Source organism: Alligator mississippiensis, chromosome 1, assembly GCF_030867095.1.
Source record: "Alligator mississippiensis isolate rAllMis1 chromosome 1, rAllMis1, whole genome shotgun sequence".
NCBI lineage: Eukaryota > Metazoa > Chordata > Crocodylia > Alligatoridae > Alligator > Alligator mississippiensis.
The window spans coordinates 475354199-475380435 of NC_081824.1; the positions used below are offsets into that span (position 1 = coordinate 475354199).

Sequence of the window (26237 nt, forward strand, 5' to 3'; positions counted from 1 at the left end):
TTTGGAGCAGGACCCCGTCTCTAATGGCATGAGGCCCCTGTCCGAAGCTGTCTCCATTCTGAATAAAGCAGCTGCAAGTAATGTGTGCTGGTGTTTGCTCCCTGCCTGCTCTGGCTAACGAGTAACAGGATCCACACGTAACTGGACCGTCGTCTCCCTAGTCGTTGGGCGCCACATGGGGTCAGGGTCTAACACTTACTGTGACCTTGCACAGGACACAGGAACTGCCACAGCCTGCACCTCCTTCCCCCTGCCCCCATTTCCCCAAGAAAAGGCACTCTATTGCCCCCTGGCCACAGGCTCCTTCAAAAGGGCAGTGCCCTTGCTGCACAGCAGTACGTAGGAGTGAGGCCTTCAGTGTAACCAACTCTTTTTATTGAGGTGTTGCAACAAGCCCTGGACAGTGGTGAACCCTTGGCAAAGGGAAGAGGCTGGGAACTCAGAGAGATCTGCCCTGGAAAGGCTTCTGGGCTCTTCTCAATTCACATCTCAGTTGAGGAGAGGGCACAGAGCCCAGCCACAGGGATACCATGTTCAGTACAACAGCTTTCTGATCAGAGACTGGATTAGAGAGAGTGCAGCTAAGGGCAGGAGGGCAGGGGAGTGACATGTACCAAGGCATGCATAACTCTGGAGGGAGGCTGAGAAGCAAAACCTGACAGATTGGTGGGAGAATATGGCAAAGCTCTTCCCACACACAAAGCAATAATGTAGCTTTTAGCCTGTGAGGATGTGCTGGTGGAATGCCAGGCTGAAGGTGTGGATGAAGCTCTTCCCCCACACAGATCACTGATGTGGCTTCTCCTCTCTGTGGATGCGCCAGAGTATGGCCAGGTTGGAGGAACAGGTAAACCTCTTCCCACATTCAGACCACTGATTTGGCTTCTCCCGTATGTAGATGCACTTGTTTGCTCAGTCTGGAGAAATCACTGAATTTTTTCCCACGCTCAGAGCAATGATGTGGCTTCGCCCCTGTGTGGATGCGCTGGTGTAGGGCCAGGTGGGAGGACTGGGTGAAGCTCTTCCCACATTCAGCGCACTTATGTGGCTTCTCCCCTGTGTGGATGCAGTCCTGTTTGGTCAGGCTAAAGGAATTGCTGAATCTTTTTCCACCTTCAGAACATTAACGTGGCTTCTCTCATTTGTGGATGCACTGGTGTACAGCCAGGTGTGAGGACTGGGTGAAGCTCTTCCCACATTCAGAGCACTGATGTGGCTTCTCCCCTGTGTGGATGCGCTGATGTTTGGTCAGTTTGGAGAATTCACGGAAACTCTTCCCACACTGAGAGCACTGATGTGGCTTCTCCCCTGTGTGGATGCGCTGGTGCATGACCAGGCTGGAGGAGTGGGTAAAGCTCTTCCCACACACAGAGCATAGATGTGGCTTCTCCCCTGTGTGGATACGCTGGTGTATAGTCAGATTGAATAATTCACGGAATCTCTTCCCACACTCAGAACACTGATGTGGCTTTTCCCCTGTGTGGATGCGCTGGTGTTTGGTCAGCCTGGAGGATTCACTGAATCTCTTCCCACAGTCAAGGCACTGATGTGGCTTCCCCCCTGTGTGTATGCGCTGGTGCACGGCCAAGCCGGAGGAGCGGGTAAAGCTCTTCTCACACACAGAGCACTGATATGGCTTCTCCCCTGTGTGGATGCGCTGATGGGAGGCTAGGTTGGAGGAGCGGGTAAAGCTCTTCCCACACTGACAGCATTGATGTGGCTTCTCCCCTGTGTGGATGCGCCGATGGTAGGCTAGGCTGGAGGAGTGGGTAAAGCTCTTCCCATACTGACAGCATTGATGTGGCTTCTCCCCTGTGTGGATGTGCTGGTGTTTGGTCAGGTGGGAGAATTCACAGACACTCTTCCCACACACACAGCACTGGTGTGGTTTCTTCCCTGCAAGGAGGCACTGGTGTTTGGACAAGTGGAAAGACTGGGTGAAGCTCTTCCCACACACACAGCAGTGATGTGTCTTCTGCCCTGTGTGGATGCACTGGTGTTTGGCTCGGTTGGTGGAACGTCTGAAACGCCTCCCACACTCAGGATACCGATGCTGTTTATCCCTCGCGTGAATGTGCCAGTGCTGAGCTAGGGAGAAGAAATGAGTGAAAGTCTTGCCACACGTGACACAACGGTACTGACAGTTTCCCCTATGCACATCTTGGTGCTTTCTTACTTCTGAGAGGCACACAAAGCTCCTCCCAAATCTGGTTAAGTGGTGTGGGAGCTCTCCAGAATTGATCTTGCAATGAGCAGCTTGGGCAAAGCCACAGGTGAAGCCCTTCCCACACCTGACGCATAGGTGGCGCTTTGCCCCAATGTAGCTTATCTTGTGCAGAGCCAGGAGTGAGAGGAAGCTAAAGCTTTTCCAGAACTCAGGGCAGGGGCGGCCTCTGCCCCTGGGCGCGGTGGGGAGCTCCTGCTGCCCTCTGAGGCCCTTCCTGCTGGCTCGCCTTAGATTCGGGGTCTCTCTCCAGAAGAACTTGGCTTCATGGCTCTTCAGCTCCACAAATCCTTCCCTGCGCCCAGGGCTCTGTCTGGCTTCTGTTCCTTCTTCACTCTCACCCCCAAGGAGAGATCGCATCTGGGTCATTGCTACATTCTCCTTCTGCTTTTGGGGGTTCCCCTGGCTCTGGAGCCATCGTTTGTCCTCAAGTCTCACGGACTCCGTCTTGCCCAAACTCCCTGGGGTAATCCCGGGTGACTCCAGAGTTGCAGGCCCTTCCTCTGCTCTGCTCAGCAGCCAGGCACCTCCTGCGTGGGGAAGAGGAACGCCAAGTTAGTTCCTGCCACTGCTATTCCCTCTGCTGCAACAGGCTTCCAAGCATGACTGGACCTGGGCACCTGCTTTCCTTAGAAGAACAAGGACTTCCTGCCCAACCCCAAGTGCTGGGCTTGAGGGAGGGACGAGCCCCTGTGGCAGGCTAATGTTCCCTGCTCAGTGGAGGTCAGAGCCACCTTGTCATCTGGTAGCAGGATGAACAGTCTCACAATGGATTTTGGGGGCTCAACAGCAGTCAAAGATGTGTGGGGAATATAGCCTTACATTACGCGAGCTGCTACTACTTGGTAGAAAAAGCCCATATGGTTCATCCCTCCTACTTTCAAAGCCTGCTTTGGGAGGGGAGGATTTAAGAGCTGTGGCTCTCCCTTTTGGAAGGAGCAGGGTTGTGTGTCCTACCTGATAACTGTAAAAGCTTGGCCATTTAAATTATTAAACTGCTAAAACAATACCTTTTGTATAAAAATGCAATATCATGGCTGGGACCATGTGAAAAAAAAACAAAACAATCCCAAATTGATCACATCTCCTGTGTTACATTCCTAATGTACCCAATGTTTATTATGCTAAGTCAGGCTACTCACTGACTGTATCTAATCCCAAATTAACTCATGCTTATTGTCCCTAGGGGCCTTTGATCCTCACTGCCTTGCATATGCATTTATTAATTAGGGTATATTTCTCTAAACAGGCAGTCAGTTTCTAAATGTTTATTATGCTAAACCAGGGCACTTTCCTGAAATTCAAACCTATTTATTCTTCTTCTTATCTCCATTTACATTTTAATAAACCTGCTTTGGTCCAGTAAGAGGTATCCCATACAGCCAAGGAAGCTTGTAAATCAAAACACCTCTCTCAAAACAGGCATTTAATGGCTGTCAAGCATCTCTCATAAATCATTTGATGCAGCTCCACTTTTAAAATAACTACCGAAAGACAATATTCTGTAATCAACTCCCTGAAGGCATCTCATTCAATCAATACCCATCCCATTCCAAAACTGATCAAATCTTGCAAACTTCACACACACACACACAGAGGATATAATTGTAATATGTTAATTCTGTCCTTGCCTGCTTTGTTCAAACTTTGATTAACCAACTATCTAGAAAAAATGCTTTGAAGCTATACAACTGAACAAGTATAACAAGGGCAAAGTGCCAGCAGATGGTGGGCATCTTCTCCAGGGGGAAAAGGGAAACTGTAACCTGCTCCCAGCTGGACTAAGGCAATGGATCCACGCTTTGAGAAGGCTGAAGACTTGAACTAGCTTTAGGCCTGCATGAGTAGCATCACTGGCTCTAATACGAAGACTGTGTGGTAATACAGCTCATTTATTTGATATTGGGAAAGAACCTTTGTCATTTGGTTTTGTAACCTGTTAGTAGCTAGTAAAGCAAGTCTTTCTGGTATTCATTAACGAAGTGTTGTGTCAATTTTTAAAGCACTAGGTTAAAAATCTGGTTTGTAAGTGCAACACTATCTGCTTCCAGGGAAAGTTCTGGGGCAGGGAACGAGCCTGTCGCAGGGCACCTCAGTGCCTGCTCCTAGGGAGTAGAAACTGCCAGGGAGAGAGAGCCCTGGCAGAACATAACCACAGCTGCGGGTTGCCAGGGCAACTAATGTGAGTCAGCTGCCTGTAGGAGGCAGGCCCTGGCCCTCATAAAGCCCAGGGCTGAGGACAGGCTGGCAGTTCCCTGCCAGCAGCCAGAGGGGCAGGAGCTGCTGCAGTTAGGATGCGGAGAGAAGCCTAACAGCAAGTACCGCTGTGACATGGAGCAACGTTGTTATAGCCATAGGGCGTGTGCTGAGTTGTAGCCAGGAGGCTTGCAGTATGTTTTGCTTTGCTATTACACCGGTGGTTTGGGTGAGGCTATAGGGGTTGGAGGAGGCCTCATAAAGGGGCCCCACGGGAGTGTGGGGGCCCCAGCGCCTGAGGAGGGCGCAGTGCTCTCATAGGGACCTACAGAGCGTGGGACCCTAGCGCCAGTGAGGGCGCAGGTTTCTCAGGGGGAACCCCAGTGGTATGGGAACCCCGGTGCCAGTGAAGGCGCAGCTTGCAGTGAGAAGTGCAACCAGTGGGTTGCGGGCGGGGAACATAGACCCCGGGTTGTGTGCGGGGTACGCAGACCCCAGCCCCAGAGAGGAGCAGCTTTGAGACGCCCCAGCGTGGGCACAACGAACCCCAGAGAGGGGGCCACATTATTAGGAAGCCCAGTAGGGGCACAGCAAGCCCCAGAGAGAGGGGGCCATATTATTAGGAAGCTCAGCGGGGGCACAGCGAGCCCCAGAGAGGGGGCGATATTATTGAGAAGCCCGGCGTGGGCGTGTAAGGTCCCAGAGAAGAGGGACTATTGAGAAGCCCAAGATGGGCGTAGCGAGCCTGGCTGTAGGCTAGTGTGGCAACAGCCCTCAGGCAAGGTGCTACGGTGGTCCCCGGCAAAGGGGGGATAGCAGTGCGGTGAGCCGGGATCAGAGAGGGTAGCCGTGCGGTTGGCCTAAAGGACCGGAGACCCGCTAGAGGGTCCCTGAGCGGGACAACACTTTTAGAGAAGGCCCAGAGTGGGCTCAACGAGAGTCCCAGTGAGGGGCTGTGTATTAGAGAGCCCAGAGTGGGCTAGACTACAGGGGAGGCCCAGGAGTGGGCTAGATTACAGAGGAGGCCCGGGAGAGTGGGCAAGCTGATTTGTGACAGGACAACATCTATCCCATCAGCGAAGCTTGGGGCGTGGTATTAGGGGTTGGTAGGAGCCACGCGTAGCCCATAAGGCTAGGGTTCCTGGGGAGCGCCCATCATACCGGGAGACCCCCAGGGGGTCCGGGAACACACAGGGACAGAGGTCCTAATCAGCTGTGCCCAAGGAGGTGTAAGGCAGCCTCCCGAACTTACTGAACATCAAAGACGTGGCAAGCGAGAATAAGAGGGTGCCCTTGGGCCGGACTTGACACGGTGAGAGGGACCTCAGGGAGATCACAGCCCTCCTGAAGGACCCCGCCGTGACAGAGCCCATGGGGCTTTCCTCTGCTGATGAAGCACAGGAGGCCTGCACATCACCAGAATCTGCACTGGGACAAAGGCTTTGGCATTAACCTTCATGTGGACTTTGTGCTGAATCCCAGGTTCTGTGACACTCACGGTCCAGAGACAAAACACAATGGCACAAGCCTTGGGGGATTCACTTCCCCCTGCAACACGAAAGCTCGTGAATCGCACTCCCCCATAGAGCCATTCTGTAGTTAGAGGGGGGTAGAAGTGAACGACTGCTCGTCTCCACAGTCTGGAATTTCAGGGCACAGGAAAGCCACTTGCCTGCACACACTACAGCATAAACTAGTTGAGGTCAGCACCCTGGATGGGCAGCACAGGACAGGTCTGCAAGTTTCAGGCCCTGTCACTGTGGACAGGGAGCATTTCTGAAAGGGGATTTGGGGGAGGGGACAGCCACGAACGACTCACCTAGCCACAGGTCCTCAGAGCTTGAGATTTCCCCATGGTCCTCATCATCGCAGACCCAGAGCTCCTCCTGTCTTTGCTGGATGCAGCAGATTAAGTTGGGTGTGGGGCCTTGATATCCTGTTTGGGGCAGTGGTTAAAGAGAGTTTGTGATTCAGTCCTGGTTGCAAAATAACCAACTGGGATCTGGGGAATGGATCCAGTGAACTCATGGATTCTACTGGGGCCTTAAAGCACAGGTGAGGGTGAACCCTTGGGATGAAAGAGAAGGCACTGCAGGGAGAAGCATTTGATAGATGATGGCCTTTGTCACCCAGGTGGTGTGGGGACAGTAATAGGAAACAAATCACCAACAACCCTGAGGTTTTATAAAAAAGGGTGCAAGACCAACAGATTTCCCAGGGACGGAGGTGTTGGAAGGAAAATTGAACCTGGTTTTGTCAAGTTGACAGATCTCCCAGAAGTCTGTCCGTCTGTCCTTAATGCTCCGGGCCAACTATGCATGTGTTGCCAAGAGAGCAGGCACTGATTGGCTGAACATACCCAACCCATTCCTCACAATAGCCAGCAGGGAGTGGGAGGCGGCAGGCAGGGGGGACTGGCTGGGGTCAGGCCTGCCACACAGCGGGGTGCCTTGGGGGCGGTGGCCGGCAGGGATACAGGGGAGGGGAGGCAGGCAGGTGGAAATGGGCCAGACAGACTCAGAGTGGGGGAAGGGGAGTGTGGTGGAGTGGGGTTAGACCCAAACCAGTGGGGAAGAGGGGACAACGCGGTGGGACCTGAATTGGTAGTGGCAGGGAATGGGGTCACCCCAAACTGGCAGCAGCGGGGGAGGGGGTCAGTCCCAAACCAGCGGCAAGTGGGGTCAAACAGGGTCAGGCCCGAACCAATGGCGGGGGGGTCGCATCTGAATCGGCGGTGGTGGGAGGGCAGGGGGGAATGGGGTGGGACTCGAAGCGGTTCGGGGTGGAATTGGGTTGTAAACCAAGCTGGGGGGGCGGGACGGGACGGGGCGGAAACGGGTTAAAACTGAACCGGCAGCACCGGGGAGGGGCGGGAAATGGGGTCTGACCTGAACTGGTGGGGGTGTGGGGGAGGGAATGGAGTTAGATCCGAACTGGTGGGGGTCCGGAGGGGGAAACTGGGTTGGACCGGAACCAGTGGCAAGGAGGGGGGAGCGGGCTTGGACCCGAAGTGATAGGGAAGGGGCAGAAAAGGGTTTGGACCTGCAGTGGCAGTGGGGGAGGGGAGCGGGTACATGCAAGGGTGGATGCAGAGCTCTGTCCCTGCCAGCCTCTCTCCAGCCCCCACCTCCCCACTGTCGTTCCTGAAGGGTGATCTGCAAGTATTATATAACAAGCTTCGCTAATACAGGCAGTCCTCGACTTACAACATGGAGTTACAAGGTTTCGCACTTGCAATGTTTATAAATTGACACCCTGTTTCAACGTTATGATGTCAGTTTCGACTTTACAACACTTGATCTGATGCAACGCCATGCCAGCGAACAAGAACAAGGAAAAGGAAGTGCTAGAAAAGCAATGTGAAGCTAAATACTTGAGCTCTGCACATTTTTGTTTTTATTTTGGAAATGTTTTCATGTTCCAGGTCAAATTAGCCAGATCAGTTACAAATCCTTTTGAACTGAGCAAAATTCAATCTTTCAAAAACCGTATATGGCACTAGAACTGGCAAGTATCCTCCACCCCAGACATTTCAGCCCGCAGCTTTGGATGCTCCCAAATTGATTGGCAGGCATCCCATATGCAGGCCCAAACCGGAAGGACATGGGTTCAGATGCCCCCAAGTCTCACCTGCCCTTGGAGCAGCATGAGGCCACAGGATGAAGCTAGGAGGACTTCCACACTTCCATAAAGGAGGGGTGTAGCCGAGATCCTCTCACTGGACACTGGCCAGCAGGAAGCTATTTACAAGTCTCTCGCAGGGAGTTCTTTCCACATTTGGACAGGGGTGCACACTCAACTACACACTGCCATTTAAATCTATTCTGGCTCAGGTACCAAGACCATTGCAGTGATTACACTCAATCCTAGCCCATATCAGATCAATGCAACTTGATCTTAGCCCACAAGAGGCCGAGAAACAACAGGCATTTGACAGGTCTTACCCTGCTCCTGGAACCTATGCAACTTCTGGAAACAGCAGAGCGAGCTTCAGAGCAAGTCTCCAAGTAAACACAGCCAAGCGAGAGCCTGCAGCCTGTTCAGATGAAGACATTAGGAAGCAATGTGAGCAGATGCTTCCAGGGACCTGGTGATAGAAGTACCCCAGGTCCAACACGTGTCCACATGTCACTAGAGACTGAGTGGAGGAAATTCAAATCCCAGGGGTGACAGTAGCAGACACTAAGACTTCCATTACCTTCTGCTGGGTTGCAACCAAATGAGGAGAAAGAGGATTTAGACATCACTGACTGAGCATGCTTGGAGTGTTACACGTGTGGGACAGGACAGGCTAGGCACAAAAAGGAGGAAATCAGAAGCATTTCCCAAGGAAGAGCTGGCAGTGAATTCTTTTGCCCAATTAACTGGAGATGACACAACCACATTGAAATCGGTAGACCCCCTTGCCAAGAAATGACTGCATATGGAAGCACCGGGGGCTACAAGAACAGGAACGACTCAGATGAAGGCAGCCAGCTCAAAAGGAGCACATGTTGATACGAAATGCCAGAGAGGCCTGGTCACCCATGGAGCCATGGGGGAGGATATGGATTTCAAGCATCAGGGAAAGGTTCACAGGGATGAGTGCTCAGAAGCAGGGAGAAGACAATAAGTGACACAGCTGACATGGCAACAGGGAGAAGCAGGAAACAGCTTTACCCAGGGAAATGAGGGCTTCACAGTTCCTGGTTCCTGGTCCTGGTCCTGGCTTCACAGCATCTGGTCCTGCTAAAGCACCTTGTCTGCATCTTTCAGGAGCTCCCACTCTGCCCGCGTGAAATACACAGCCACGTCCTCAAACACCTCCTGGAGCTGTAGCCACAAGCGTTAGCCCATCAGTGTCTCCTGCTCCAGCTGCCTTCAGCCCCCACCACCTTCCCCGCAATCCCTGTGTGACAGCTGTGTGCAGGATGTGCCATGACACACACATCTGCAAAATGCTCCATTTTTGGCTGACATGGGATGTGGGTGCAGCCTGTTGGAGCTCGTGCCCTGCTCACCTCCATGCTTTCCCCCTGCTTTGCCGGCCTGCCCTGCCCCTTCTGCAGCTGGCCCAGCTCAGGGCTCTGTGGCGCCCTCTCCCCCAGCCTTCCCGGGGAAGTCCTCAGCAGCTCCAGGTTTGCAGGCCCTTCTTCTTCAGGAAGCTGCTGATGAACTCTGCTCATGGTCTCTGCACCTGTGCGTAGGGAAGAACATGCACAGGTCAGCCCTGCTGCTCCTAGCACATGAAAGCCCTGTTGTCCGGTACTAGTCTCCGACTGCAGCAGCTGGAGGCTTTCCTGTGTGGAAGAGTGGGGAGACAGGACTCAATTTCCCACTGCTCTGGCTAGCAAAAGCTGGAGAGGACCCCCGTAGCTCTGTCCCGGGGCTGCAGAGCAGCAATCACAGCACTGTGTCAGGGCCCGCAGGTACCTTGCTCCCAGGGAAAGAAGCTGGAGGGATGGGGAGGGGGGCATGTTATCCCCTTGTTTTAAGGGAGTGGTGGGGAAATGCGAGGTTAGTGTTCCCCAGGAGGCGTGGCCTGTTCAGGGGGTGGGGGGGACAAGGAAAGCCACTTCCCCCAGCTGCATGTCCTGGCACAGAGACCTTCCCACTGGGGGGCTGCGCCTGCTGCTGCTGCTGGGAAAGGCAGAGCCACAGCGCCTCACCGGCTGCTGAGGAAGGGCCTCGTCCTGGGGCGACCTGGGCATGGAGGAGAAACAGTCGAAGAAGGGAGCACGGATTGGTGGACCGTGAATTGGGTCATTGCCTGTTCCCATGGCGGCAGGACAAGGCACAACCAAGATCAAGCCTCTCTCCCCTGGGTGCTGCACATACATCGAGACAGGCCGGGTGTCCCACCCACGGCTGCCCACCTACAGACATCAGAGCGCTGTCCCCGGCAAGGGGAGACGCTTGAACCTCTTCCCCACACGCAGGACAGCCCCCGAGACCCCCAGACCCAGGCCCAGGCCTGCACGTGGCCCCTCACCAGATCCCGCGTCTGGCAGCGGCTCCTCTCTGGGGCAACAAGGGGCCTGGTCCCGAGACCTTGCGATTTCCCTCGGTGCTGCCTCCTCCGGAGAACTATCTGCAGGCTGGGCTCGCGCCTGCTCCAGCCAGAAATCGCCAGGCTGCTGTAGCGCCCCGGCGGGCTGCACCCTGCCCACGGTCACCTCCCCGGCCGCCACACTGACCGCGACCTGGGGACAAGACCAACCTGTCATGGGGGAGCTGGGCTGGGAGAGACGGGGCGGCAGGGACCACCCCGCAGGCACACGTTGATTCACTGACGCGCCGAGTGAAATACTTGCACGTGCAGCTTCGATGCCGGCACCTGCCCCAGCCGAAGCCCGTGTGACAGGGTCAGCGCCTCGGTGCAGGTCTCCATGCCGCGTCCGCGCACCCCGCTCCGCGCCTCCGTGGGCAGCACAGCCGGGGCCTGCAGCACCGCCCGCTCCGCCCGCTGCCCCTGCCTGCGGCGCCCGCGCAGCTCCCGCCCGCGGACACCGACCTCGCCGGGCCCTCGGCCTCCCGGCAGCGCAGCCCCAGCGCCAGGTCCTTGGCGTGGGGAGCTCGTGCCCTGGTCCCGCAGGCTGCAGGGGAGGAGGCGGCGCGGCGCGACTCGGACCAGAGGACGGGCACGGACACCGAGACCGCCCCCGCCCGACCCCGCTCCGCGCACCTCGCTCTGGAGCCCCGCAGGGATTCCCGCCGACCCGGTGGCACCTGCGCAGTGACTGCTCTACCTCTGCTGTCCCCGCCCCTCCTGGCCTGGGCATGCGCAGTGAGTCCTTTCTTGATGCTTCTCCGTCCCACTCTGCTGCCAGCGCACGCGCAGTGGGACGGCTCCTGCCTGTGCTACCTGTGCTGGTGTGCAAGGCTCGTTGCGCGCAGCGCCCGCCCCGCCGGGACTCCAAGATCCCTTTCCACCTCTGTGCCACCCAGCAGGTCATTCCCTAGGCTGTAGGTGTGCTGGACATTTTTCCTCCCTAGGTGCAGCACTTTGCATTTCTCCTTGTTGAACTGCATCCTGTTGTTTTCTGCCCACTTGTCCAACCTGTCCAGGTCTGCTTGCAGCTGTTCCCTGCCCTCCGGCGTGTCCACTTCTCCTCATAGCTTTGTGTCATCTGCAAACTTGGACAGAGTACATTTGACTCCCTCGTCCAAGTCGCTGATGAAGACATTAAAGAGTATCGGTCCAAGGACCGAGCCCTGCGGGACCCCACTGCCCACACCCTTCCAGGTCGAGACCGACCCATCCACCACGACTCTCTGGGTGCAGCCCTCTAGCCAATTCGCCACCCACCGGACTGTGCAGTCATCCAAGTCACAGCCTCTTAGCTTGTTCACCAGTATGGGGTGGGATACCGTATCGAAGGCCTTCCTGAGTCTAAGTATACGACATCCACCCCTCCTCCTGTGTCCAGGCGTTTCGTAACCTGGTCATAGAAAGAGACTAGATTGGTCAGGCACGATCTGCCCGCCACAAACTCATGCTGGTTTCCCCTCAGCATAATTTGCCCTGCTGGGCTCTCGCAAATGTGAGCCTTGATGATTTTTTCAAAGACTTTACCAAGGATGGAGGTGAGACTGACTGGCCTATAGTTGCCTGGGTCCTCCTTCCTCCCCTTTTCAAAAATGGGGACCACGTTAGCCCTTTTCCAGTCACCTTATCGTCCCGCCGTGTCTGCAGCCTCAACCCAAGACCCCCATGCTGAACTCACCTCTGTTATGGCCGGCCGGGGGATGGGTTCAGGCGGCAGCGGCAGCGCGACGAGCTGGGTGCTCCTGCCTGGCTCACCAAATTTGTCGGAGAAATTATTCGCTTAAGCTCCCATCCTGGTAAGGGAACATCTGCGAATACTCCTGACCCCAACGGGGCTCGTTTCCCAGCTGAGACTCAAATAAGCAGGCGACGAGGGTGTGGTCTTTCCAGTTTATTCGGCCGGCGGTCCCCCGACCATAGAAAGGCAGAGGGGCCCCGGTTGCACTCTCACACACGTATTTATATTCTCTGGTTACATGAGATTTTCGCATGCACAAAGCTTTAGCGGAAAATTACTAGTATTGCATGACCTTCTTTAACCTGCGGCGTAAGCTCCAATCACAATACAATTTTAAACAATTGACCAAATAAGGCACAGGTCTGCCATGAAGCTTGTCTATCATGCTTAGTTACTATGGGGGAAGTTGTGGGCACCCGAAGGTGCAGGCTGTGCTTCCTGTGTTACTAGAGAAGGAAACTCCCTTCTCTGCGCACAATTTCTAACACTGCAAACGCCTCCCGTCCCCCTGTCCCGCAGCTCCAGGACATGGGGACAGACAGGCACAGACACCGTGTTGTTACATTGCAGTAGACATAGGTGCCTCTGTATACAAGGTACCGAGATCAGGATCTATATCTCTCCCCCTCTGCCCATGTCCCGCCCGGGTCTCTGGCCAAGTGCCCCGGGCTGGGCTGGGCCGGGCCGGGCCAGGCAGGACGAGGTGGGCGCGGGCAGGCAGCCGTGGAGGAGCTGCAGTGCCCGCACCAGGCAGGTCCCCGTGTGTCCTGCACATCCCCGGGGCTGGGCCGGGGGCAGTCGGGCAGCACCTCTGGTCCCGCTGCACCCTCAGGCTGCAGCATCCCACCGAGACGTGCTCGGCTTCTCGCTCTGGTCTGGTGCGTTCAGGGCTTTGCTTTTCTCTCTGCCCTTCTGTTTTACTGTCTTGGTGTCAACTGAAATCGCAGGTCAGGTCCTGCCCATGGGCACGATCCGTTCTGCCCCGTGGTGGATTTTGTTGGCGGGGGGGCATGAGCAGCTCGGGTTTAAGTCTCGGGGCATTTTGGGGGGTTCTTGGGAGCTGCTGGGAGGAGCAGGACTGACTAGTACCACGGAGATGAGTTTTCTTTGGCACAGGCGCATGCAGAGCTAAGGGACACAGTTCCTGTCTTGGCTGCCTGGAGCTTGCCTTTTTATTTGCACTTCATTTTATTCTTTTAGAGCCACTGAGATGTTTGTGGGAGGTGGGAGCTGCAGGTGACTCTTCTCGGGCTTGGATGTGAGATTGCAGCAGTTCCTGCGTGCCCTGGTGTGACGGGGCTTGGGGATGGAGGCTGGGGTGGAGACAGAGCATCCTGTGCTCGGGGGCTCCTCCAGCCCCTCCTCAGCCACATGAAGGGAAGAGACTGTGGGGGGTCAGGTGCTAAGGCCCCTTCTCGTAGCCCTGCCTGCCTGGACTTTACAGCCAGCACACGACCGCACCATAAAACCCAGCTGCGCTGAAGCGTCGCTGCATCCCCTGCTCCCCCCACCTGAAGCTCCCCTGGGCTGGGATGGAGAGCAGATCCCTGCCTGCTTTCGGGGGAACGACACCTATAATTTGCCACGTACTTATTCCTGTTCACCTGACGGCTCGTAGTTCCTGACTGGTTTGCAAGACAGCACCTCCTTTTTCCACAGCCCTTTTCTGTGGATGTCCAAATGTCCCTGCCCTTCTCTTCCGCAAGTGGATTTCTCTAAACCCGGTGTTTTCTCCTCCGCCTCCTTTTGGACACTGAAGCCTGTCAGGTTCCTCCCAGAAGAAATGTGTCAAGATAGATGGAGTTGAAGAGACCGCAATCGTGTACGGGGAGCTCGGGGGTGGGCTGCGAGGACGTGTGCCTTTCGCGTGCCAGGCTGACGGGTGCAGGGAAAGACTCTGGATCTGCAGATAAAAAGTAGATCAGTTTTCTAGGATGAACCTGCGCCGTACTCTGGTTTGTCCTTTGTAGCTAGGTTGGGCTGGTGTAAATGGCAATCGCCTCTTCCTGGATCCGTATTGAAGTGCAGTGTCCCTCCAGATCCTCCTTGCGAGAGATCCTTCAGGTGAGGAGTTGCTCGGTTTATCCCTGGCAGCCAAGTGTTTCTCTTTTCTTTTCTTTTCCCAGGATGGGAGGTGTTTGCTTGCCTCGCTTGGTAAAAAGCGACCAGAAGTTGCGCAGGATTTTAGCAGTGATGACTTGAAACCACGGCGAGCAGCGTGAGAAGGGTGTACCGCGGCACTCACTGCAGAGGCCTGCGCTGCTCCCCTTAGTCAGGGCAAGCTGCTGTTCTCTAAAGAGGCTTCCTGATGGGAGGGATTCAGCAGCCAAGATTTGCTGAGGATGTGGCCAGATAATGAGGGAACCTCATCTTAATACACCCGGTAGTGAAGGGTGTAGGCTACGCCACTAATAAATACTACTCATAACCATTGTCACCACATACTCAACGTATGTTTAATTGGTGCAGCAGGCTCTTTTCCACCCTGCAGAAGGACTGAGAAATGATGGTTCAAGGGAGACTGGTTTTATGAACTGAGGGATTTACTAGTGGAGGTGGGTGCGTACTGGTCTGGGTGGGAGCCTGGTTTTAATGATTGGCAGTGGATTTAGGGGAATGCTTTTTATTAGGGTGGCACCGCTAAAGATTTTTTGGGGCCGATACCGAAGGCTGATTATTGAGCTGTCAAAGCAGGCGTTAGGGATCTGATTGCTGCTTTGCAGCCCGGCAGCTTGGCCAGCAGCGTCTGGCTGGTAGGTGTGGGGGGAAGGGGTGTGAGGGAGGGAGGGAGTAGGGAAGGGGCAGGGTTAGTTGGTCTAATACAGAATATCCCATTGATCCAAAGAGCCTTGTCTGCCCATGTCTTTAGACCAACACGGCTACAACCAACACCCCTGACACATGGACGAGTTTGAATTTTGCCGTTTGAAGTGGAAACTTCACAACATGCTATTTAGTTGGTCTAATCAAACACATCACATTTACCCAAAGACCCTTGTCTTCATACAACCAAGGTTTTCCCTACCGTTTCTGTCTCCCTTGCGGCTTCTGGCACTGAAGGCTCGGAAGCTCAGTAGCTGCTGAGACCCCTTTCCTACAAGAATGCATCCCGCCCCCGTTGGAAACGTGCTGCACTCTCAGCGTCTAGCACGTCTGGTGGCAACGAGTCCCCGCTGTAACGACGTGCTGGGTGACCAAGACCTGCCTTTGCTGGTTTTAAACGTACTGCCTGCTCGGACCATGCTGCGACTCCTCGTTCTTGTCTGGTGGGTCAGTAACTCGTCCTGACTGAGTCTCTCTCTCTGCAACTTTGTGGGTGCATCTATGGTGAGGTAGCACATCACTATGTTGCGGTACGGTGTGCTACGTGCTATGGTGACATGGTGATCACATGTGTCTACGTGATCACCAGCTACGTTGCCATAGCAGGGTGCTCCCAGGCCTAGTGCACTGCTACAGCCACGTAGCAATGACACGTACCTGCATGCTGCGTGCACGGTGCAGCCCCCGCCCGCACTGCGCCGTGCTTTAGGAGCAACGTACAGCACCCTGTAGGTGCACCCAGTGTGTGGTAAACCCTTGTCACATCCCTCTTCAGGCACCTCTCCCCTCAACTGAATAGGCCTGGCCTCTTTATTTTTAGGGATGTGAGGGAAGCCCCAGTGCCGCGGTGGGCCCCGGCCCCTCAGAGCTCAGCACCCAGGATGGGGACACGGCCAGGCCCAGCTGACATGTGACCCGCTCGCAGAGGGTGCCCTCTTTCTCATGGGCGCTGAGGCGAGACGAAGCAGTCGGCCGTGTGGGGGCGTGGGCTGCGGGAGCACACGTAGGACAGGCTGACCTTGAACTGGTACATCAGATACTGCCCCCCCACGAAGGCCACCTCCAGCCCCGTGCCGCACAGCAGGTGCAGCACGTAGGCCTGCATTAGCCCGTCCTGCTTGATGCGCTGGTGTCCGTCATGCTTCTTGCTGCTGCCCTCCCTGCCCTTCTCCTGGTGCTGCAGGCCGGGCAGCGTGGGGGGAGGAAGGGGAAGGTGATAGGCCTCAGAGCCAGTCCCGGGACGGCCCTGCCTGAGCCTCAGCGCCCCCCAGCACAGAAAGGACGGTCCCCAGGCGCCCGGCCTCAGCTGCAGCAGAGCAGCGCGCACAGGGAGCAGGGGCCTGCTTCCCCACGTCTGCTCCCACCAAGTCACACACGTGCTTTCCCCCACACTCGGGGCCCTGCTTGAGCCCGGCCTCACGCAGGTGGAGCCTGGGGTGGGGGCAGCTGGGAGCTCAGAGCCCTAGCAAGTGCTAACAAGGGGGTCCAGCCCCGCAGGCCAGGGCACGGCCCCTGCTCCTGCCCCACGGATCCAGCCCCAGGAGCCGCTCCTGTTTCCACACGGCCTTGGATGTAGCCTGGACCAGAGCCACATCCCGTGCCAAGGACAGGCACCGTGTCCGGGCAGCACCCACGTGTCGGGGGGGCCGTGGCACCGGGCAGCAGCACCAGGGCCCAAAGCTGCTCGTGCCAAGGGGCGCTGGGCTGGGCTGGGGCCGGCTGCAGGGCTGGGCGTCCCCACACACCTTCTCTCCCCCAGGCCTGGACTCCCTGCCCCTTGCACAAGGAGCACACACCTTCTCTCCCCAGTCCGACTTCCCTACCCCTTGCACGCACAGAGCACACATCTTCTCTCTCCCAGTCCCAGACTCCCTGCCCCTTGCACACGCAGAGCACACTCCTCCACACGAGCACAGAGCCTGGGCCGACTCCCCGCCCCGTTCCACACTGGTGCCCTTGGCCCTGCAGTCGCTGGTGTGCAGCACATGCCTCAAACCCGTGAGCTGGGGTCTGGTCTGCCCACCACGGACACAACCGTCGTGTGCCATCTGGGCCGGGCCCCGGCGCACACATAGGAGGTGCACCCAGGAGCGGGGTCAGTGCAGAGGAGCCCCGGGCTCGGGCTGGGGCGGATCCTGAGGCCACCTGACGCCCGTCCCATCCTGATGGCAGCAGGCGGCGGTGCCAGCCCGATGGGGCTTGCACTGGGGGTGGCAGGAGCAGGTGGAGGCGGTGGCCTGGTGCCCTGACACCCAAGCCCTCCCCCTCCCCCAGCTCCCGTTCCCCTCCCTTGGCTCCACCATCTTGTTATGCCGTGGGGGCGGGCAACCTGCGGGGGAGGGGGTGGGTGTGCGCCTGTCTGCCCTCCTGCACAGGGGTGTGCACGTGTGTGCCTTCCTGCACGGGCGGTGTGTGCATGCATGGTGTGTGTGTGTGTATATGCCCACCCTCCTGCATTGGGGGGGGCGGGGGGGTGTCCACACTGTCCTGCATCATGGAGTGGGTGTGTGTGCACACCCTTCCCAGACTGCTGGAGGTGGTGAGCTGGGGCAGAGACGGGGAGCAGGGCCAGTCTTCCCCTGAAGTGGGGCATGATTTCTACCTGGCATCTCCTGAGTTCATTTAACCCCCCTGCAGCTCCAGCAGGGCACTACCAGCCCATTCCTCCTCCTCTCCAGCCTGTTTCCCCTGCTGCAGCTGGAGCCCACTGCTCCTAGTCCTGTCCCTGACAGCCACAGAGAAATGCCTGTCTCCATCTTCTCTGTCGTTGCCCCAAGACTGGGGTCAAACCCCGCTCAGTCTTCTCTTCTCCAGACTCAATCCCCTGAGCTCTTCCAGCCTCTCCCCCCCACCCCTGCCTCCCAGGCCCCTCATCCTTTGGGTCCCTCTTTGCTGGCCTCTGCCCACCTCCTTCTGGAAGTGCGGGGTCCCGAACCGGACACAGGACTCCAGGGGAGTCTCCCCAGGGCTGGGGGATCCCTGCCTTTGGTTTGCAAGGGGCGCTCCTCCTCATGCTGCTCAGGAGGATGCTGATTTCTTTTACCACCAAAGCACACGGCTGGCTCGGATCCAGCCCATGGCCCCTGGTTCCCCCCACCTCATCTCTGCAGGGCTACAGCCTGGCTATGCGTTCCTCAGGTGAGATCGGTGAGTGCAATTATTCCCTCCCAAGTGTGGAGTTTTGCATTGGTCGCCCACGACTCGGTTTCCCTACTCTTGTCCATGGGATCCTGATCTGAGTGGAATGGGCCAGGAACACATTTGAAAGTGAATTGTATAAATGGGACTGACACCACGACGGGCTCCACGTGAACTGTTACCACACAGGAAACAGGCCTGGGAGTGATTGCGGAGAGTGCGGTAAGCACCAGCTCCATGCCCAGCCACCGTGAAAAAAGCAATGGAAAATGTGAGTGCTGATGAGGAAGGGAATTGTGAACTAGATCGAAAGCATCACCACGCCCCTTTATGAACCCATGGTGCACCCACACCTCGAATCCTGTGCCCAGGTCTGGTCCCCGCACGTCCAGCAGGATCTAGGGGAACTGGAGCAGGGCCAGAGACAACGGTACGGAGGGCCTTCCCTACGAGCAGGGACTAACGAGACCCGGTCTGCTCAGGTTGGCGTCCCGCAAGGTGCCGTTCTCAGACCTGTACTCTTCTATGTCTTCATAGACGATCTGGACACTGGTGTCAAAAGTGCACTGACCAAGTTCTCTGACAACACCAAACTTTGGGGAAGTGTGTCTGCACTCGAGGATAGGCTGGTGATCCAGGCTGATCTCAACAGGCTCGCAAGGCGGGCGGAGGAAAACCTGATGGCATTCAATATGGAGAAATGCAAGGTGTTTTATTCCACCTCGGGAATAAAAACCTGCATCACACTTGCAGGCTTGGCAATGCTACACGCACTAGCACCATGACCGAAAGAAACTTGGGGATCATGATTGACCACAAGATGCACATGAGCCACCAATGCGATACCACAGCCGGCAAAGCAAATAAAACTCTGGCTTCCATCTACTGATGCATCTCAAGCAAGACCCAAGAAGTCATCCTCCCGCTGTACTTGTCCTTGGTGAGGCTGCAGCTGGAGTAGTGCATCCAGTTCTGGGCTCCACAGTTTAGGAAGGACGCAGAGAAACTTGGAAAGAGGAGAGCCATGTGCGTGATCTGAGGGCAGGCGAACAGGCCTTATGAAGAGAGGCTGCGAGCTATGGGTGTCTTCAGCCTGGAGAAGCACAGACTCAGGAGCATTGGCAATGTGTAGGGGGTACACATAGGAGGCGGCGCACCCCCTGAAAAAACACTGCTGATGCTACCAGCGGTGCCGGCAGGCTGTTGCTGTTTCCCACCCCGACACCACTGGCAGCATCTGCAGGTGGTCCCTGACTGCCACTGGCCATCCCTACTCCTGCCAGCAGTATCTCTGGGTGGTCGACGACCACCAGTCAGTGTTTACACCCCCCTGCGCCCCACTACTGACACCACCGTGGCCGCCTGCGGGAGCTCCCTGCTCGCTGCCGCCACCCCAGGGGATGACAAGGTCCAACAGTCACAAACTCCTGCAAAACCATTTTAGGCTGGACGTAAGGAAAAACTTCTTCACTGTCCGAGCCCCCAAGGCCTGGAATAGGCTCCCCCAGAGGTGGTGCAATCACCTACTCCAGACACTTTCAAGAAACATTTATCTTGCTGAGATCCTTTGACCCTGGCTGACTTCCTGCCCTGGGGCAGGGGGCTGGACCCGGTGGTCTTACGAGGTCCCTTCCAGCCCTAATGTTTATGCAGTTGCATCTATGAAAGGATCTGCTTTCGGTCCACGGTTTGCCAGTCCGCAGTCTAAAAAGGGTCAGACTGATCACCCGAACCACCCTCTCCGTGAACACGAATCTCTTAGTTCACGCGGAAGCCGCGGAGCACCTGAAAGGAACTGAAGGAAGGGGACTTAGTCCTATCACTGCTGAGGCCAGCCTATTGAATTGTATTGCTGAGCCCATTTCATTGAACCGTACTACTGAGGCCAACCCATTAAATCGTACTACTGAGGAATGAAACCATATTTTGGTATTTGGCTTCTTGGAATTCTAGGATTGTAAGTATAATATGAAAAATAATAGTATTGATTCAAATTTAACTTTTAGTTGTAATTGTAGTTGTTTTTGTAACACTAATTCTTATAGCATTGTTTGGGAAGGAAGTGCATTCGGAGCATTGTTTCTGATATATGTAATTATTGTGTTTTTAATGTTTGTGGTGTTTCTTCAAGCTAAGCAGTGTTATATACGTAGCAAAGAGTTTTAAAATAAAAGTGTGTTGTATAAATTAAGTGTGTAATCATTGTGAAATCGTGCAATCAGTTAACTACTCCCCCAGCCAGTGCATCAAAACGAATCAGTAAATTGTGTGGGATTTTCTCTATTCCATAACCCACTAGAGACATGGCGTCACGAACAGGATGCGCTGGTTGCCCATTTCAAAATGGGATGAATGTGTTGCAGCATTGCACGTTCCACAATGATAATGAGGGAACTTGGAAGGTAAATATAAGGGATCTTAATAATGAGGATGAAACAATCACGTATAGTTTTATGTTTACACAAGAAAGTTAAAGATGCTGTCTGGGAGGAATTCAGAAATCATATGGTCCACTAGATTGGAGTTTAGAAAAGAAAGAAGTAAAGCCAGAAGTAAAGGTGTGTAGGAAGAAAGAAAGTAGAAAAGAAGAGGGAGGTTTTCGAGAGATAACGCGAAAGGTGTTAGGGAAAGGAGTTTACGATCAGTTAAAATTGCCACTAGCAAGGGAGGTAACGTGTTTAAAAGCAGGAGAGATACTAAGAGAGTTAGAAGTAAGTTGCAAACAAGCAGCAGGAGGTCCTTTGAAAAAACCTAATTACCCGTCCCTCTTAGGAGAGGCAGCTCGGGGAATCATTCACTTATTGCATGAGGTAGAAAATTTAGCAGCCGAGAATAATGTTTTAAAATTGGTTATGAACCAGAGTAAAGTGAATGAAACAGAGGAGCATGGAGAGAAACCAAGTAAAATATCTGTGCAACCTACTGCACCCTCTCCAATTACTCCATCCACTCCACCACCACATGCAGAAGTTACAGTAGAATTGGAAGAATTAAAAGCTGACTATGAGGTAGGAGAAGTAGCTAAAGCTAGAGCAGAGCCAATACTGGAGGCATGCCCTATAGTAACTACTAGTTGGAAACAACAAGGCACAAATCCTGCGATTAGGCAGAATATCTATAGAGAAAGGAACAGGGAGGAAATAGAGGATTTGGCTAGGAGAACAGCACGACGTACTAATGAAAATTGCTGTGTGGCTAGGAAGGATTATAGAGGAAGAAACTGGAATAGGAACCCTATTAAGTTCAGAGGAGGCCCTTCCACTAATAAGAAATTTGGGATGGAGTAAGGGGGCAATTCTCACAAATACCATGAATATAATTCCGGGAGGCATGTATCCCATAACTTTAGCTGGATTAATTGCCACCAGAGTAAACAATCATTTGGGAGCTTTAAACTTTCCCCAAAATTTAGAAGGGGGTATGAATAACATCAGGTACTTAATATGGGGAATTAGTTTTGCCCATTGGACAGCACCCCCAAACACCCTGTCGGCAGTACAACAGAGATTAAGGAATGATTGTTTGTTTATCAGCACTCCTGAACAACTAATTTGCAACAGGATGTCGTTAGAGGTAGCAGCAAATGTTCTGAAAACTCCAGGAGTAAAAAAGCCTGGCTACTGCCGCTGGTGGGGCAGACACCCTGGGAAGTAGCTGATCAAATAGGAACCATAGTGCAGGAGGAAGAAATGAAGAAAAAGCCCAAATTAATAATATAGAACACCATGTGCACACTCCTTACCATCCATAATCTAATGGGGTTGTGGAGAGACACTGGTATTTTGAAGACACAATTGAAAACAAATTTAAAATCAATTTCCTTTAAAAACTGGGATGCAGTATTGCATGTAACCTTAAATCAGTGCAATAATGATAATACTATGTGGTTGAAACACGAAAAGAAAGAGTTTCCAGTGTGGACATATAAGTATAAAAAAGATGATAAAATGTGGATACACTTACCCAAAGAAGAAAAAGTAACAAAAGGTGCAATCGATCAATTGGGGAAACATCCCAACACTTATTTTTGTTTAACTGAGGAAAATCAAACAATATTAGTACACCAAAGCTGGCTAACCTCACGAAGCTAGGCCTCACAAGGACCTAAGCAATCATTTAATTTTGTTACAGGTGTCAAGGATTGAAGTGGCAACAGTGGGAGATCAAGGATGAAAATGATCCCAGAGATGAAAACTGGATGTGGCTAACCAATGCAACATTATGCAGACCAGTGCATAGACCACCCAACATGATTCTGGGATATAATGCTGATGTATGGAATCTCACAATACCAGGTTATTCCCTTAAATGTCATATTCCTTGGGAAGGACCATGGAACCCCTCCAAATGATTAAATTCTCGTGATATAATTAATGGACCATATCCATATGGCATTAAATTAACAGAAGCAGGGATAAATGAAACTGAGTATTATCCAACACCATGGGGTTTTGTGAGAACACACCCAAAGACAGGTGTATTTGGGGTAAAATTAACTATTATACCAGTAGGGTTATTTGAAAATGCTACAGTAGACCCCTATGGTATCATCCAATGTAAGTGGAATAAACTTTTCTGGAAACCTAACACTGTCCAGAACAGTGGCCGGCTTACCACTAGCACTTGGTGTCGGACTATAGTACATACTAGAAAAGGGATATTACCTTATCTCTTAATTATAAGGGATCCACCGCACCAAGAACAAAGCACAATAGCCTGGCATTTAAAATCTCCTGAATATTCCCGCACTGCCATGCGCATTACATATAACATTAACTGCACGCAACCACAAAGAAAGCGCAGGTCAGTCTGGAGAGACTGGGCACAGCAAAATCAAGATAAAGAATGGGAAGAAACAGTAAAACCTGAATTCATGTCACTTTTGGGATTTGCCACTACACATGTGACCATTACAAAAAACATTACACAAAGAATGCAAAATTTCTTAACATTAACTGAACAAAAAGAAAGTATCACTAATTCGAATATGAGGAAAATCCAAGCTAGATTACAGTTCATCACCTGTACACAATTTCATGAATCCAGCACCTTTGAACAACTTATTGTAACAAATTTAAAGAAAAAATTCACAGATGCTGGACATATACCTTATGTAGAATGTCATAGTTAAATAGCATAATTATTTAGTCACGAAAATCAGGGAAGTGTACAATGGCTTTGTTCAGTGAACCCACTAATGGGTTGGACAGTGCATACCCGCATTGGAGGAAAACATACAGGTACATTACCCACCGTGCGGTGTACCAAGCATAATTGCACACAAGTAAACACCAACCAAGTAAAATTAAATGATAAATGCTCTGAATTGGAAGCATGGAATCAAACCCATATTGTGCAATGTGCTGATTGCAAATGTAAAATCTACACTAAAACTGTTCAAGTAAACATATTAAACTATGATTATGCTTTTGACTTAACCCCCCAAGATGAAGCAACGCAGTATTATGAAAGAGCAGAAATGGGATATGATATTCCTCAACTCGAGCCCTGTAAGCAAGAGGGTCAGTTCTGGAGAGATACAGGGGAAATAATGGAAATAAAATATAATATCCCTCAAGACTCACCCTGTGAGCCTGGAGCTCAGTTATGGAGAGACACATTTGCAAGGAAATGTGTGTGCATAATAGAGCCAAAAATTAATAATCTACACTCCAGTATGGAAGTAGTACTTTGGTCCAAAACAGGTATCCCATGGATCGCTGCAGATCATTGGAGCATGACTGAGGAGAATAAGGTGCATTCCCAACTATCTGCGTGGGACATGGACTTGCAGGAATTAAATTTAACTCATATATCGTTTAACTTGGAAACTGGACAATTAGTGATGTTGTCAAAGGACTATGGAGAACACATTACTTACCTGAAATTACTCAACGCCAGCAAGATCCTCAATGCACCATCTGCTTCGGTGTTAGAAGGACTAGCCACGATTGGAAATGCAGTGGGGAATGGTGTTAAATGTACTATACATGAAATAGGATCGATAGGACAACAACTATGGAACACTATAAAGACTGTATTTTTGGGAAAATGGGTGATATATGTTATAATAAGCATCATAGGATTGTTTGGGTTAATCATTTTCGGAAAATTAATTTTGTGTATGTTGTCATGGAATCATCATAATAAGTTTGTAAGGCTTAGTAATGAAATATAATTGTAATCAAACTGCCTAATGGGCACGGGGGGATGTCCTATTGAATGAAATAGTTTGAATGTTTGTAAAGGTTGCCCATTAGCCAGTTTCAGGAAGAAGATAAGATTTATCTCCTTATCTAGTTCTTTGTTTTGGGGACTACGTGCAAAAGGTCCTGACTTTGCTTCAAGTCTTAATTTAAATTTCATCTTTTAGAAATCTTTTACAAAGAGAGCAAATATCCTGAATTCCAAGAGATCAAACCCTGGGGCCTTTTGACCAGGTTGGTAAGAAAAGGGCATTTGCAATGATATGGAAGTTTCCCAAAGGTAATTTAAAATGCTCAACAAAGGCAAAAGAATCTGTTGAGTAAGATCCGAGCCCAAATTTGGGAGCAGTGATATATTGAGTAGGAGGAGCCCACTGACGGCAGCTCGCTCAATAAAAACGGTAACTTACTGTCCCAATTTGGAGGTGACTATACTTGTAGAACAACGAAGGAAAAATCGCAAGTATAGCCCAGGTCAGACTGATCACCTGAACCACCCTCTCCCTGAACACGAATCTCTTAGTTCACGCTGAAGCCGCGGAGCACCTGAAAGGGACTGAAGGAAGGGGACTTAGTCCTATCACTGCTGAAGCCAGCCTATTGAATTGTATTGCTGAGCCCATTTCATTGAACCGTACTACTGAGGCCAACCCATTAAATCGTACTACTGAGGGATGAAACCATATTTTGGTATTTGGCTTCTCGGAATTCTAGGATTGTAAGTATATTATGAAAAATAATAGTATTGATTCAAATTTAACTTTTAGTTGCAATTGTAGTTGTTTTTGTAACACTAATTCTTATAGTATTGTTTGGGAAGGAAGTGCATTTGGAGCATTGTTTCTGATATGTGTAATTATTCTGTTTTTAATGTTTGTGGTGTTTCTTAAAGCTAAGCAGTGTTATATACGTAGCAAAGAGTTTTAAAATAAAATTGTGTTGTATAAATTAAGTGTGTAATTATTGTGAAATCGTGCAATCAGTTAACTACTCCCCCAGCCAGTGCATCAAAACGAATCAGTAAATTGTGTGGGATTTTCTCTATTCCATAACCCACTAGAGACATCCTGGAATGCCTCCCTAATACCAGCAGGATAATATCTCCCTGACACTTGTAAGATAGCAAGAAGTTCAGAAAAAGGTCTCATTATAATGCTAAAAAATACACCCCTGGGCAGAGCAAAAGTATGTTAATGAAACATATATGTATGTAAATGAAATACATGGCTAAACCATAGGTATAGAGACATGCTCAGTAGAGAACGTCTTATGTCAGTGGCTTGTAACCAATCACTGAGCGATACACTAGCAAACATATGTATAAAAGGTACGCAAAGGTAGAAACCGGTGGTGCTTGCTTTGCAAAAGATTGCCAAGCACCCCTCTCTGCGCAGACTTGAAACAATAAAGATTAAGTTGGATCCTCCACCCCTGTGTGTTTATTGCCAAAAGCGCACCGGGCACGAACTCACACTGTCCTTTGCAGACAACACTGGCAGCGCCCAAGATCCCCCCAAACACCCCGAGATCGCTGCCACCCTGCTCTTACCTCCCCCACCAGCACCTCCCCGTCCCCGGGCACACGGGCTCTGACCAGGGCAGGACCTGACCTGCGACTAAAGCAAGAGAGAGGAAGAAAAGCAAAGCCCCGCACGAGAGGAGCTGGACCCCTGTCGCGGGACCCCCAGCCCGAGGCTGCCCCATCGGCCCCCGCCTGGCCCGGGGGTCGGGGGGCGGGATGCAGACTTGGGTGTGCACGGGGAGCAGGGGGCGTTTGCACCGGTGGCGGGGGGGGGGGTGTTGTTGCAGCACCCCTTCCCGCCGGAGTGCCCGGGCCCAGGGAGGGCTGGGGCTGCAGCCCTGCTACCCCCACCCCCACCCCTA

General features: G+C 52.6%; 1 protein-coding gene across 3 annotated transcripts; it reads right to left on the reverse strand.

The window, feature by feature from the left end:
- Positions 1-353: 353 nt before the first annotated feature.
- On the reverse strand, positions 354-10445 carry LOC132248763 (zinc finger protein OZF-like). Of its 3 annotated transcripts, none has more exons than XM_059722863.1 (5): positions 10392-10445; positions 9421-9596; positions 9080-9232; positions 6240-6356; positions 354-2754 (listed from the first exon to the last, which is right to left on the reverse strand). In XM_059722863.1, exon 5 carries the CDS (start codon positions 2591-2593, stop codon positions 1139-1141), a length of 1455 nt encoding a protein of 484 aa, XP_059578846.1. In that variant the 5' UTR covers positions 2594-2754; positions 6240-6356; positions 9080-9232; positions 9421-9596; positions 10392-10445; the 3' UTR covers positions 354-1138. The 3 variants fall into 3 exon arrangements, with proteins under 3 accessions (XP_059578846.1, XP_059578843.1, XP_059578851.1); XM_059722860.1 differs by having other exon boundaries at positions 8365-9232; XM_059722868.1 differs by lacking the exons at positions 9421-9596; positions 10392-10445 and having other exon boundaries at positions 8365-9309.
- Positions 10446-26237: the final 15792 nt, after the last annotated feature.